At 44.9% G+C, this 13750-nt stretch overlaps 1 protein-coding gene across 1 annotated transcript; it reads right to left on the bottom strand.

The window, feature by feature from the left end:
- Nucleotides 1-9511: 9511 nt before the first annotated feature.
- Nucleotides 9512-11766, bottom strand: wdr89 (WD repeat domain 89). The gene is made up of 2 exons (XM_030719174.1): nt 11566-11766; nt 9512-11034 (listed from the first exon to the last, which is right to left on the bottom strand). Exon 2 carries the CDS (start codon nt 11021-11023, stop codon nt 9887-9889), a length of 1137 nt encoding a protein of 378 aa, XP_030575034.1. The 5' UTR covers nt 11024-11034; nt 11566-11766; the 3' UTR covers nt 9512-9886.
- Between the last annotated feature and the right edge of the window lie 1984 nt (nt 11767-13750).

Raw genomic sequence — 13750 nt, forward strand, 5'->3', positions numbered from 1 at the left:
TTTTTCAAGAACCTTGGATAAAAATGGTAATTTAGAAATTGGTCTGTAATTTGAAAGAACATCAGGGTCAAGGTTCTTCTTCTTGATTAGAGGCTGTACAACTGCATGTTTAAAGGCAGCTGGAACACAACCAGATGCAAGCGCACTGTTAATCAGAGCGAGGATAGTTGGTCCCACTGAATCAAAAGCCTCTTTAAAAAGGCGAGACGGAACACAGTCTGTGGGAGAGTTTACAGGTCTCATATTTTGAATCACCTCCTTTAGTGTGGAGAGTGTGACAGGCTCAAACTGCTCAAAGACAGCTCTGCTGGGAGGAGGTGCAGATGAGTCTGTTTCAGCCTGAGGTGATGAAGGCCTGAGGGCAGAAATTTTTTCCACAAAAAATTTCTTAAAGTTTTCGCACAGTGCAGGACAGACCTTCGCTTGGTTCACATTACAGCGAGGATCAGCGAGTGAATTAAAAACACTAAAAAGAAAATGAGGCCTGTGACTGTTACTTGAAACAATGTTAGAGAAATAAGCAGACTTTGCATATTTTACTGCTTTCTGGTACTTCAATAAACAGTTACGCAGGATCTCTAAGGAGACATGGAGCTTATCCTTTTTCCACCTTCTCTCAGCGCGTCTGCACTCACGTCTGAGAGCGCGGGTTGTCTCATCCAGCCAGGGCTGGGAGGAAGGTTTGGTGCGTTTGGTTGTAAAAGGGGCAATACAGTCCAGTACAGCAGTGCAAGCAGATATAAAAGAGTTAGTGAAGTCCTCGGTATTCAGGCTCAAGCAAAAATCCAAATTGCTTAAGTCAGAGTTTTTAAAAGCAGCTGCAAAATCAGCAGCGCATGAAGAGTTAACCAAGCGCACACGACGTGTAGAGGATACTCTATTTATCCCAGAGCTGGGGAGCGCTGCTGTAAATAAAACAGGAAAATGGTCCGATATACCACAGTCACGTATCCCTGTGATGCAGACTCTAAGTCCATAGGACAGCACCAGATCCAGTGTGTGACCTTTTTCATGAGTGGGACCACACACGAGTTGTGTTAAGTTAAAAGAGTCAATAAGCGAGGCAAATTCTTTAACCAGTGGACCACTCTCACAACACACATGAATATTAAAGTCGCCAACAATTAAAATACGGTCATATTTTAGTATGAGACCCGTCAGCAAGTCAGCAAAGTCACCGATGAAGTCCTTCGTGCACTTCGGTGGTCGGTAAATCACCGCGCAGAGCACCGAGGGGGAAGAGTTTATCTCCAACAGCTGCAGTTGAATGAATGAATGAATGAATGAAGTTTTATTGCCATGTGGGTGAACAAGTTCACACATTGGAAATTGCAGTTACAGAACACCATCCAAATACACAAACACAACACACATAGGGGGATATGTGTCCTTGGGTCATGCAGCCGTTTCTTACGGCGCTACCTTTGGCAGGAGGAGAAAACAACACATCATGGGAAAGTTAGGTTAAAAAAAAAGTCATCTGGTACAGTGCTCAAAAAGAGCACTATACCAGGGTCCAAAAAAACCACCTTAGCAAAGCATTTGCACATGTAAAGCAAGGACAGCGGCGGTAGGTGAGGTCAGGGCAGGAGGGGATGCAGAAGGAGACGAGAGGTGGGGGCATTGTGGAGCCAGATGCCAGGTTCCAGCCAAAACAGTTTGCTGATAGTGGTGGAATTTCATCAGCGGCCGTGATACACCAGACCCAGCTTCACAAATCACAACGTGGAGTGGGGGGGAGAGCAGCCGCACACAGTGCCCTGGAGAGAGATATGGTTGCCAACCCAAGGCCGGCAGGGGAGCCGAATTCCTGATAACAGAAGTTGTTTTGGAACAGGCTGCTTGTTTTTCCAACAGCCTTCAGTCTTACTGGGAAACCATTCAAAAATCCAATATTCCAAATTAGTTGATTGCCATCCTCACTGTGCAGAACCGAACTATATCTCCTGATCTAACCCCTCTCGCCTGCGAGCTCGCTAATCTTGCGGCTCAGGTCCACCAGGCTTTGAGTCTGAGTTTGTACGGCTCTGCTCAGCCCTTCCACCTGGATCGGCAGCCTCTGCAGATGTCGAACCGCCGTCCAGATTTTCTTAATTTGCCAGTAAAGCAGGTATCCACCGAGCCCAAACAGAGAAGATACTGCTACCAAAAAGCCGAATATGTAGGCGTCTTCCACGTCTTCCACTCCAAGGGCCGAGAAGCACACAGGTCTCCACGAGCTCCAAGAGTCGATGACGTATCCAACCGGGTCTGTTCCACTCGGACACGCAGGCTCCCCTGTCCCGGATCTCATAGTGGAAAAAATTCGATCAATGATGGAGAATGCCCAGTTTGCCAGATCCATGGTTCAATCTTGTTCTTATTCGGACAGTGTGTAAAAAGACGCTCTCACAGCAAGCAGCAAGCGGAGAGATGGGGAGGGCAGGGAGAGAGAGATAGTGCGACCGTCTCCGACAAGAGCAGGAAGAAGAAGCTGGCGTACAGGTCTGCCGAGACCTGACGACAGCGAAAACTGCATTTAAATATTGAAGCAAGTCCTCCACCTTTTCCAGAGATCCGCGGGGAGCTGAAGAAAGAACAGCCGGGAGGTAAAAGTTCGGAAAAAGGTGCAGACTCACCAGCATGAAGCCACGTCTCAGTCACAAACATAAAATCCAACTGCTGTGCAATGAAAAAGTCATTGAGAAGGAAAGTTTTGTTGGCTAACGATCTAGCATTTAGTAGGGCCATTCGGATGTCCAGATCCTTGTTAGCTGAGGCCGGGGCCCGCTTCAACAGGCGAAGGTTAGCATGGTTTACGTCGCCTCCACGATCCCGCATCCTGCGCCAGGACGAGGGACGCCGAGTCTCCAGGATGACAGGTGGGACAATCGGCCTGATCCAGCGACGCCCGAAATCCACAGGCAGCCCAACAGCCTTGAGGCGGCAAAGACCACCATCCAGGGGGTAATGAACAGACAAACCTAGGAGTCTCAGGTAAGTTTTGACCCGCACCGCGATACCTCCACGCTTTCCGCGTCTCCTCTGGCGTTTGTTGGGGACCGGAGCACTGGGCAGCCGGCGCAAATTCTCAGGTACATCCAATAGGTGTGGAGGAAAAATCGTTGAGTTTTTCTTTACAGTATATGCTGGTACCAAAACAAACTGGAGGTTTAGAAGTGTCTGCCGATCGTAGGTGATCAAAGCGGAGACATCTGGGCAGATGACTACCAGGAACAGAGCGACAGCAAACAATACACAGAACAGCTGACGGCAGCCCGTACACAGTGGCGCCATCTTGGTTCACAGTGATCTTGGTTCAGTCAGCCATTCTGGGTGTATCCTAGCCTCTAGCAGCTGGTTCATTTGTGCTGCCAGGTGCTCATGGAGTACAGTCAACTTCTTTAGCCAGTAGGTGTGAATCATGTCACATATGTAAGATTCTTTCTTGAATATCTGTTATGTTGATGCTTACTGGAGCCTGTTCAGGGAGGTTGCTGTGGTCTGCTCTTAGATCTACTAGCCACTGAGCAATGGTGTTGTACGTTGCATCCTTCTCCCATATGTGCTTCCTGTATTGTTCCATCTCCAGCTGTCTTCATTAGTGTAGTCATTTTTTTTTTTTTTTTTGCATTTTTGGCCACAACGGCTTTTATTGGCAGTGGAGAGAAACAGGAAATGGGGGAAAGATATAGGGGAAGACACGCGGGCAAATTGGCGACAGGCCGAGACTCAAACCCACGCTGCCGCACTGCAATGCGGCACACGTATGTGGTCGCCGGCTTCACCACTAAGCCACCCAGGCGCCCAGCTTGGTCATTCTTAATCACCCCTGCCACTGAGGGTACACCTTGGATGGTTTATTGGAGAACACCTGGTTTATCCTCCTGGCTTCTACCTCTCTGGTATACCTCTTTAAGCATTTAGCCAAGGCTGTGAGTCTTTGCTTGGCAGTCTCTAAGGTATGGGCAGCTTGTTGTACTTCTTAGGCGCCACTTTCTTAATCACACCTTTCTGCAGCTCTGATAGCTAGCTAACTTCCCTCCGTGCTGCCTTGATCTTAGCCTCTAGTCCTATTTTCCATGGAGGGAACTACTACTTGTGGATCCAAGGATCACTGTTACCATGGTATGCATCAACTGATTGGTTTCAGTGATGGTCAAAGAAGGGATGGTCAATGTGCTGCATTCACATCTTCTAGTAGACTTTCAGAGGGTACTTCACGTAGTCTTGGTAATTGGCTCCAGGTTTCCAACTTAGCCACGATCTTATCTTTCAGGTCAGCTGCTCTGATGTTCAATGTACCAGTTGTCCTTGGGGCTTGGTACCCAATCTTAGAGTCTACAGCTGTTTTTCCCATATCAATAAGTTTTAACAATGCAGCTACATTTGTAACAACATTAATATTACAACTACATTACTAAATTAGTAATTATGAGCTGTATTAACAATTAAAAAGAATGACTTTATCAGTAGTTCCATAGTTTGTTTTTTTTTTGGCACTTATAGGATTGATGCTTGTATAAGCAAATAAGTGACCAAAAACTGGTGATTGAACTTACTATGGTTTATCAAGTATATAAACAGATTTTTTAAAAATTATGATGTTTCTATATCAGTAATGGTCTCAGCTGGGTCACACCTTGCTGGTGTGCTTGGGACCATTGTCTTGTTGCATGGGCCAGTTACAGCCATACTTTTTTTTTTTTTTTTTTTTTGCCTGTCATGTCTGGCAGATCTTGCAAACAGAACTGTGATCTGAATGCATTGTTGTGCCAAACATATTTGCTATTTCAAGATGAGCTCTATAGGTTCTCTATAGGCTCCTCTTGTTACTGTGTAATCCTTTATTTTATTTGAATTATTTTTAACATGCTATTTATCAAATTGTGCCAGAAATGACAGGCTTAAGAAATAGAAAAGAGAAGAGAAAGAAAAGAGAAAGGGAAAGAGGAAGAAGAAGAAAGGGGAAAAAAAAGGAGAGAAAATAGAAAAAAGAAACAGGAAAGAGTGCAAGTAAGTAAACCAAATAGTTAGCCACTTGTTAAACTTAAGATATTGACAATATCTGCAAAATTAAAGATTGTGTGGGGAAAAAAAAAAAATAAATAAATAAATAAAAATAAAAGAAGAATAGTTATACAAACCAACCATTTTGTGTCATTATGTGGGCGTATGTGTTTGTGTCATGAAATGTACTTACCAATGAAGGCAGAAAGCCGCAGCCCCGCCCATCAGCACCCAGAGGCAGGCAAAGAGAATCCCAGGAAGCCCAGGCCACCAGCAGCCCATCAAGACCTACGAAGACCCGCGGCCACTCATTCCAAAGACAACCGTACACCCCTCCCAGCAGACCGAGGACGGAGGTCTCAGATGGAGTCCCAGCAGCCAAGGAGCAAGGGCACCAGAGCATTCGAGGCAACGAGAAGCCAGCCCCCCCCCAGCGGCCAGCCCCCCGCACGGCCGGCAGCAGGGCCACAGGGCCCCCGGCACCCAAGGGCCGCCCGAGCCCCCACAGGGCCCCCCCCCCACGCCGAAGAAGCCAACGCAGCCCCGCGCCGCAGCCCCCAGGGGAGCAGGTCACCACCCACATCAGTTACAGCCATACTTTGGTATACAGAGGAAGTCATGGTCAACTTGGTGACTGCAAGGCGCCCAGGTACTGTGGCTTCAAAACAAGCCCAAATCATCCCCTCTTCATCATCGTGCTTTATAGTTGCTGTGAGATCTTTTTGCTGATATGCTGGTACAAAGCATTGAACATTATGGCCACTGTCGGTCGGGGTCTGGTTTCCCTGTTGCCTCCTTTTCTGGCCGAGGAGATCCCGATATTTGACCATTTGTAGATTAAATTAAAACCGGAATTTCTTAAAAAAAAAAAAAAAATCACTGGAGATGAGCAGGATTTGTTTGCATGGATTTATTAACACACAGAGTTAAATAGAAAAAAAATTCACCACTTTGGTCTTGCCTGTCTAAAGGAAATCGTTCCAGAAGTCTTGTGGTTTGTTCAGATACAACTTTGCAAACCTAAGCCGTGCTGCTATGTTCTTTTTAGAGAGAAGAGGCTTTCTCCTGGCAGCCCTTCCAAACAAGCCATACTTGTTCAGTCTTTTCTAATTGTGCTGTCATGAACTTTAACATTTAACATGCTGAGGCCTGTAGAGTCTGAGCTGTAACTCTAGTTTTGTTTTTTATTTTTCTCTAAGCCTTGCACAGTCTGACCTTGGGGTGAATTTGTTGGGATGTCCACCCCCCTGGAAGATGGTGGGATTATCTTAACATGGACCTGAATGCTCCAGACCAGCAAACAACCAAAACTTGTGCTTTTACTGAGGTGTTCACACTTGCTGATGATCAGTTAATCAAGTGCATTTGATTAGAAGCATGTGGTTCCTACTCACCCTCTGAATTCCTATGGAAGCAGCAAAGGTGTAGAGCCCTGTGGAAACATTTATTTTCACATGAAACTACCTAACATTTGTAGTGAAAAGCAGAATGAACAGTCCTCTCTGAAACTGAGGACAAATATCATGTAGTATCAAATGAAATTATTAAGGTAACATTGTTATGATCATGTATGTACATTTGAGTTAGCAGTAGCTTTTAATGTTACTTTTACATGTAAATGTGATTTATTTTCCAGAGTGAGACTCTTAAAAGAAGAGTGGGGTACATATTTCTTAAAATGTTTTGTTTGTCTGTATTTAGTAATATAATGACTCATCTTTTCACATTGGAACAATTAATGATTAAAAGCATGCAAAGATGAAGCCTTAGTCACTGCAAAGAATCACTAATGTGAATGACAATCACTGAATGACTTGTCTGGAGTCTCTTGCACACACACACGCGCACACACTTGCACTGCCAGTCAGGTTATTCCACTGGCTTCCATTTCCAAATGATAGCTGCACTCTTAGCATGATCTCATTTTGCTGACTCCTTTTCTGCACAGTTTATTAACTGCTCAAAAAAGTAAAGGAATACTGAAAATCCATCTGATCCCAGTGGGGAAAAAAGAAATCATGCTGGATATCTATACTGATATGGACTGGGTAATATGTTAGGAATGAAAGGATGCTGCATTGTTTGATGGAAATGAAAATTATCAGCCTGCAGAGGCTTAATTAAAAAACACTGAAAATCAAAGTGGATAAATAATGCAGCAGGCTAGTCCATCTTGCCAAAATTTCATTGCAGTACTCAGTAGTTTGTGTGGCTCCCATGTGCTTGTATGCATGCCTGACAATGTTGGGGCATGTTCCTAAAGAGACAATGGATGGTGTCCTGGAGGATCTCCCTCCAGATCCTCCAGGAGCTGCCTGCAAACTCTCACCACATGATGCTGGGCCCACTGCACCAGCATAGGGTCTGATAATGGGCCCAAGGATTTTATCCTGATACCTAATGGCAGTCAGGGTGCCATTGCCTAGCCTGTAGAGGTCTGTGTCCCCCCTCCTGCAGACCATCACTGACATACCACCAAATTGGTCATGCTGAATGATGTTACAGGCAGCATAGTGTTCTCATGACTTCTCCAGACCCTTTCACCTCTGTCACAGGTGCTCAGGGTGAACCTGCTCTCACCTGTGAAAAGCACAGGGCGCCAGTGGTGCACCTGCCAATTCTGGTATTCTATAGCAAATAGCAGTGAGCACAGGGCCTGGACTGTCCAGCTCTCCTAGAGTAACTGCCTGTCTCCTGGAATCTCCTCCGAGGCTCTTGAGACTGTGCTGGGAGACACAACAAACATTCTGGCAATGGCACGTATTTTTGTGCCATCCTGGAGGAGTTTGACTACCTGTGCAACCTCTGTAGGGTCCAGCTATCACCTCATGTTACCAGCAGTGACACTGACCCCAGCCAAATGCAAAACTAGTGAAAAAAACAGTCAGAAAAGAGGGGAAAATGTGAGTGGCCTCCACCTGTAAAACCATTCCTGTGTTGGGAGTTGTCTCATTGTTGCCCCTCTAGTGCACCTGTTGTTAATTTCATTGACACCAAAGCAGCTGAAACTGATTAACAACCCCCTCTGCTACTTAACTGACCAGACCCAGAAGTTTAACTGACTTGATGCTAAACTCTGATTAAAAAGTGTTCCTTTAATTTTTTTGAGCAGTGTATTTATATCTATGCTGCTTATTGAAACACTGGAAATCCTTGTGTTTGGAGACATAAAAGTCACCATATTGCTGCACATGCCGATTCTCATTTACTATGGACAGTTCATCTGTGGCCATTTTTACCAGCATAATGCCATGTAAACCCTTAAATGTGCTGTAAGGTTGTACTGTAAGATAATCTGTCATTGTTAGGGGCTCTGATTGGACAAACTTTACTACAGTTTACTTTTCTTGTAGTTATTCTGTTCATTTCCAAGCTTAGCAGGGGCTAGTCCTAAAAGCTGACATTGTGGGTTTGTTGTAAATAATGGGATGAACTATTCCCTCAATTGTCTCACTGCTCAGTGACTTTCAAAGCCAAGATATCATAAAAAGACCAGTATTACCCAACCAACAGTCCAAAGGCTTCAGTTGACAGTGATAAAGAAACAAACTGAGCTACGTAGAAATTTTTCCAGAAAGTGGACCCATTCTGCTCATTTCCAGCTTCATATTTTTATACTTGGACTCTACTAGAGTGGCTTTGCATGATTCATGATTTAAAATAATCCTTATTTATTGGTCTCAGACAAGCTGGTTTAACTCCTCTCCTTTTAAGCAAACTAAAGGTTTAAGTGGCAGGTGGGAGGGTCATCTGTGCTTGAGATGACCATATTAGGAGATCCATTCTTGTTGACATCACGTAGACCTAAGACTGTGTGAACTGTAGTGTTTAGAAAAGTCTAAAGGACAAGCTTTTTACATTCATTTTTTTTGTGGATTCACTATTCTGCTGATTGAAAAATAATTTCTACTCTAAAATATGAGTGATACTGATACAAGTGACACCTGTCAAATAGCAACAAAAGACCAAGAGTGGCAATGAATCTGAAATTAATGAGAAGCAGTGCCCTAACCCAGCAGCATGCAATTATGATACCAATAAACAGGAACATCTGCTCATCCTTTGTGTGTTGTTAGGTTTCTGGGAAACATCACCGGTGAGGCAGGGAACAGATGACTGTGAGAATATTGACATGAAAAGCTGTTTTTGTGATTAAATTAACATAAATCCCAAAAGTAATCAGTGGAAAAAAGGAGAAGAGTGCAGAGCTGAGTCTGTCCAGAACCACACAGATCTGAAGACTGTGGCTGGTGTGGCAGCAGGAATAAATACCTGTTTGGAGCTCAGACAGCTCCCACTCTTCCTGCACCATCAAAGCTGTCAGTTTGGGAACTACTGAGTGTTTACAGTGCAGTTAAGAAGCACATGTGCTGCATATATTTGGTGTTTGATATTGAAATAAAGACAGGCTTTTTTTTGTTGTTATTCATTCCCCCTAAAGATACTGTGGCCTAAAAACTGAGGTACACTGTTACACCCCTATAAATATAAATATAATAAATATAATAACGAGAAAGACTGATTGTTGTGCTCATGTCACACAGCATGACAACATTTTTATTAGACACACACAGCTCTTTTCACATTAAAATACTGACCATGTTTGTTAGCTAGGTCTGGCAGATGTCTATCAAAGGCTAAAATGCAATTTGTCCATTCAAAGTCACCTGTTCACACTTTTCCTATGAGCTGGTTTCTTTGTAAACAGGAGACTGCACAGTAAAACAGCATCTATCAACAACGAATACCATTTTAATCTCTTTGTTGACATCTTCCTCAAAAGCTGGGCTGCTTTAAATATTAAAATATTAAATATTCAAACACAGAACTGGTTCAGTCAATGAGAGCTTTCTGCATGCTCTACAGTCAGGTGCATGTTGCTCACTTTGTTTCTCTGCTATGTTGTCTTCTTTTCTCTGTGGTAGCCGTGTTTGTTATGAGGTCTGGATTTGAGTCTGAGAGCTGATTCACTCTTCATGGACTCCCTTTTCCCCGTCGTGAGCTCCTCCCCACCTGGTTTCCACAGCAAAAGCTGTGCATCCTCTCCCCCAGTGAATAAGGCCTCCTCTGCTGCATCCCACAGGAAGCAGCGCACCGTGGAGGCGTGGCCGCCCTCGAGGCTCCTGAGCAGACGAAGCCCCCCAGCGTCACACTTCATCAGGTGGAGGTCCCCACTGTTCTTTCCGCCGACCACCAGCAGCTTCTGGGCTTCCTCCAGCCACCGCCCCCCCACCAGGTAATCCACACCTCCCCCGTCAGCCAGTGGAGTCAGGCTGCGAGCATCAGTGGTGCTGAAGATGGTGAGAGGCTCATTTGTCTCCAACTGGCCCAGATCCCACAGGTGCAGCCCCTCATCGTGGCTGAGGCACAGCAGCTGGGTGTAGTCAGCTCCGGACCAGCACACCGAGCTGGCTGACGAGTTGCTGTTACAGGTGGCAAGCAGCGCCTCCTCCTCTGCTCCCTGGCTGAGGTCAAAAACATTAACAAGGCCATCTGTGGAGCCAGATGCCAGGCGGTCTTTATGCCGGGGATGGAAGCGCACCTGTGTGATGTCATCACTGTGCGACTCAGAATACACCCCTAGAAGCCCACCTCCTGGTTTCCTTGAATCCCAGAAAACGAGGAAGCTGTCCTCGTTGTTCACCTGCTCAGTGCCAGCACACAGGAGTGAATCGCTGCAGCTCAGGTCGAAGCTGCAATAACAGTGCGATGGATCGCTTTTAAACTTCTGGACAGCCTCTGTCCCGGGCCGGCGGACGTCCCACACCCGGACAGTCCCATCCGCAGAACCGGAGTACAGAAGGTCAGAGGAGGTGTGGGCAAACGTGACCCCGCAGAGTGGCCCGCTGTGACCTTGATACTCTCCCACCAGCTTTAGAGTGTCCTTGTTGTGGAGGTGGATGGTGAAGTTGGAGCAGGAAACAGCCAGAAGGCCACATGGCTGCAAGGCGACATCCAGCAGGTAGGTGGGCTCCTCAGGACGGGCCCGCCTAGCGATGGACAGACCTTTGAGCTTCTCCTCCAAACCCTCCATGGAAGCTCTGCCTGATGAGATGGGATTAAAAAAAAAACCAATAACAAACTCAACTTCCTGTCAACACTGGAAGCACTGCAGCTGCTGGGATGACCCTGTGCCTGCAGCTCATTAGTTTTATAACGAAGCCCTGACAGAGCTGTTTTTCTACAGCTGTGAAATAAACACCAGTTGCACAGTGGTCACATTTATTCATCCAGGAAGAGGCTTGTTGGATGGGATTCTTTTTCACACGGCCAAATGGGAACATTCTTCTCAATTATACAGCAATAATAGTGCTCCGCTGCTGTCTGTGGTTTCACTGCTAAACTAAATGATTTGGGGGTGAAAAGATGCGTGCCGAATGTAGCCGATGGCATCAGTGTGTACACCTGTCCAAGTTACTAATACCTGACTTGTGTGTGTTTGCCATCATGCGAGAAAACACAAAATTTAGAGATTTTTGAGTTTGGTGCTGTGGTTTGATAATGTCCACAGTCACCGCTCCTCACTCAGTCCCTTTATCTTCTGTGTTATCGTGTTGTTACGGCCAACATTCCTACCTGCTTCAATTCGCCGCAAATGAAGACAAAATCCGGGTCAGTTACACACATTGAAGGGTCCGGACACGTCTGCCGCCATTCTGGACGCAACACAACACAGCACAGTGGCCCACTACGAGGTTATCGTGAAAACACTTTTCTAAAACACATAAAACACGAAACTACAGTACTGTTACCCAAAACCTCGCGTGGAGGAACTACTCTGTGTCACAGTGTGTACAGACCGCGTGGAAACGTTTTCATAACATGGTTCCGCGCGGCGCCGGTTCAGTAGCAGTAATTAATTATTTGATTTTGGCTGCAAGATATAAATGTATTTCTCTCGCAGCGCAGTTTATTATAAGTTTGCTCCTGAAAAAAAGGTGAAGATGATAGTTATGTTTTTTTTTTTTTTTAATAAAGCAAAATGTATAGATAGCTGTGCTTAAAAAGCTTAAAAGTGGAGCCTTTCTAAAGCGCCTCTTGGCAAAGTGTGTCTGGCTCATCACAGCATGCAGACCGTGTTTCTGCTTGCTTTAGTTCAGTGTGACATCAGAGTGTCTCACAGAGGTTTCCACATAGATGCACCAACACACACCTGAAAGACAGACTGACTGCTCAGCCTTCAGAACTGCACCTAATGCTGCAAAGGAAAAACCTGTATGATGCTCTAATATAGCGGTCAGAATTATACTTATTGACAGGACTATACTAATTTAACTTAATACATTTTAATGTATCACAGGTTTTTTTTTTTTTATGTTTTGCAGTGCTTTTTCTATACTGAATATGAAGAAATCACACAAAACGCTGTTGCACCATTAAGGGACACTAAAACTGACCGTATTTTGACGTCTGTTTCTGCTGGAAGAAGAAATGCCTAAATTCAGGTGTGAGCCCTCAATCGTCCAGCAGGCGGCAGCAGCAGCGGCTCACAGTTCGAGACTTTCCTGCTGACCCAAATCTGACAGTTCAGCCACAGAAACAAATGAAAGAGAAGCTCAGACATTCACGGCTGATGGAGTGACTGAAGACTGAAGGAGACCTTTTTACTGTCTGTCATTTTACCTTCTCAGATGACTGATCTGGCTCATTCTTGTCTAAAGTCTTTCATGTGTCTCAGAGTTTTCCTCACATTTACATCTGTTTAAAACAAATTTACTTGTTTTGCCTTTCATTTTGCATCTTTGTATGGTCACCGTGTGTCTCTTTAGACACATTGTGCATCGCTCTGTATTATGTTTGTGGCTCTTTTTGACTTTGTGTCCCTGTGTGGTGCTTTTGTGGCCACATCACAATTCTTGGTACTCAAATCTTTGTTGATTTGTACTTATTTTGCATTAATTTGTCATGTTGTTTCTTTGTTGCTTTGTGTTTCTTTGTGGTCCATTTGAGCTTTTGTGCAGCCATTTGACTTCACTTTGGTATCATTTGCATGTGTTTATGAATCTTTTTAATCTTTTTTGATCACTTTGTGGCAATTTCCTCTATTCTCACTTTGGGTCTGTCTGTGGCTCTTTTGAGTCTCTTTGTACTTGTTTTGTGTCTTTTTGTCATGCAGATTGCCCTTTCATCACAAGTGCAGCATAGTTTGTTTGTATAAGTGCAGATTTGTTTAACCTGGAGACCAATTAAAAGATTATCAGCAAAAGGTTAAATAAAGTTTGGAGTGTGATGTTTTTGCTGCTTTAGCCCAGCCTGACAGACTCATCATTTACAGCAAAAAGCTGTGAGCAGCCACAGTCTCGAGCACTGTCACTTTCAGAAGCAGGGGGAAAAAAAACTGGTCATTGAAGGTCTTTCATATTCTGGCCAGTCGCTGGAGTTTCTCTCCCCCTCCTCAGCTGGGCAACTTTGGCAGAGCAAAGCGGAAAGCTAGTCGTCCTGTGAAGCACTTCGCCTCTGTAGCTGGAGAAACGTCGAAACACAAGAAACTGTGTCATGAAGAAAAATGTTAAGGTCTCATTCAAATGGTCACATCCAACAACCTGTTCATGTGTTCTTTCACATGTTGTCTGAATCTGACCTGTCTCTGGAGCGCTGTGATTGCAGTCCTTCCCAGAGGAGGTTTCGTTTCATGGGTTTTCCAGGCTGAAGCAGCTGCAGTTTGGTGTATCACTGCCAAGGTGTACAATCGCACAAAGCTTTCATCAACATAAATACAGAGTGCAAACCACAATAATGTTACTAGAAAACCTCTAAAAGA

Source organism: Archocentrus centrarchus, chromosome 22 (assembly GCF_007364275.1).
Source record: "Archocentrus centrarchus isolate MPI-CPG fArcCen1 chromosome 22, fArcCen1, whole genome shotgun sequence".
NCBI lineage: Eukaryota > Metazoa > Chordata > Actinopteri > Cichliformes > Cichlidae > Archocentrus > Archocentrus centrarchus.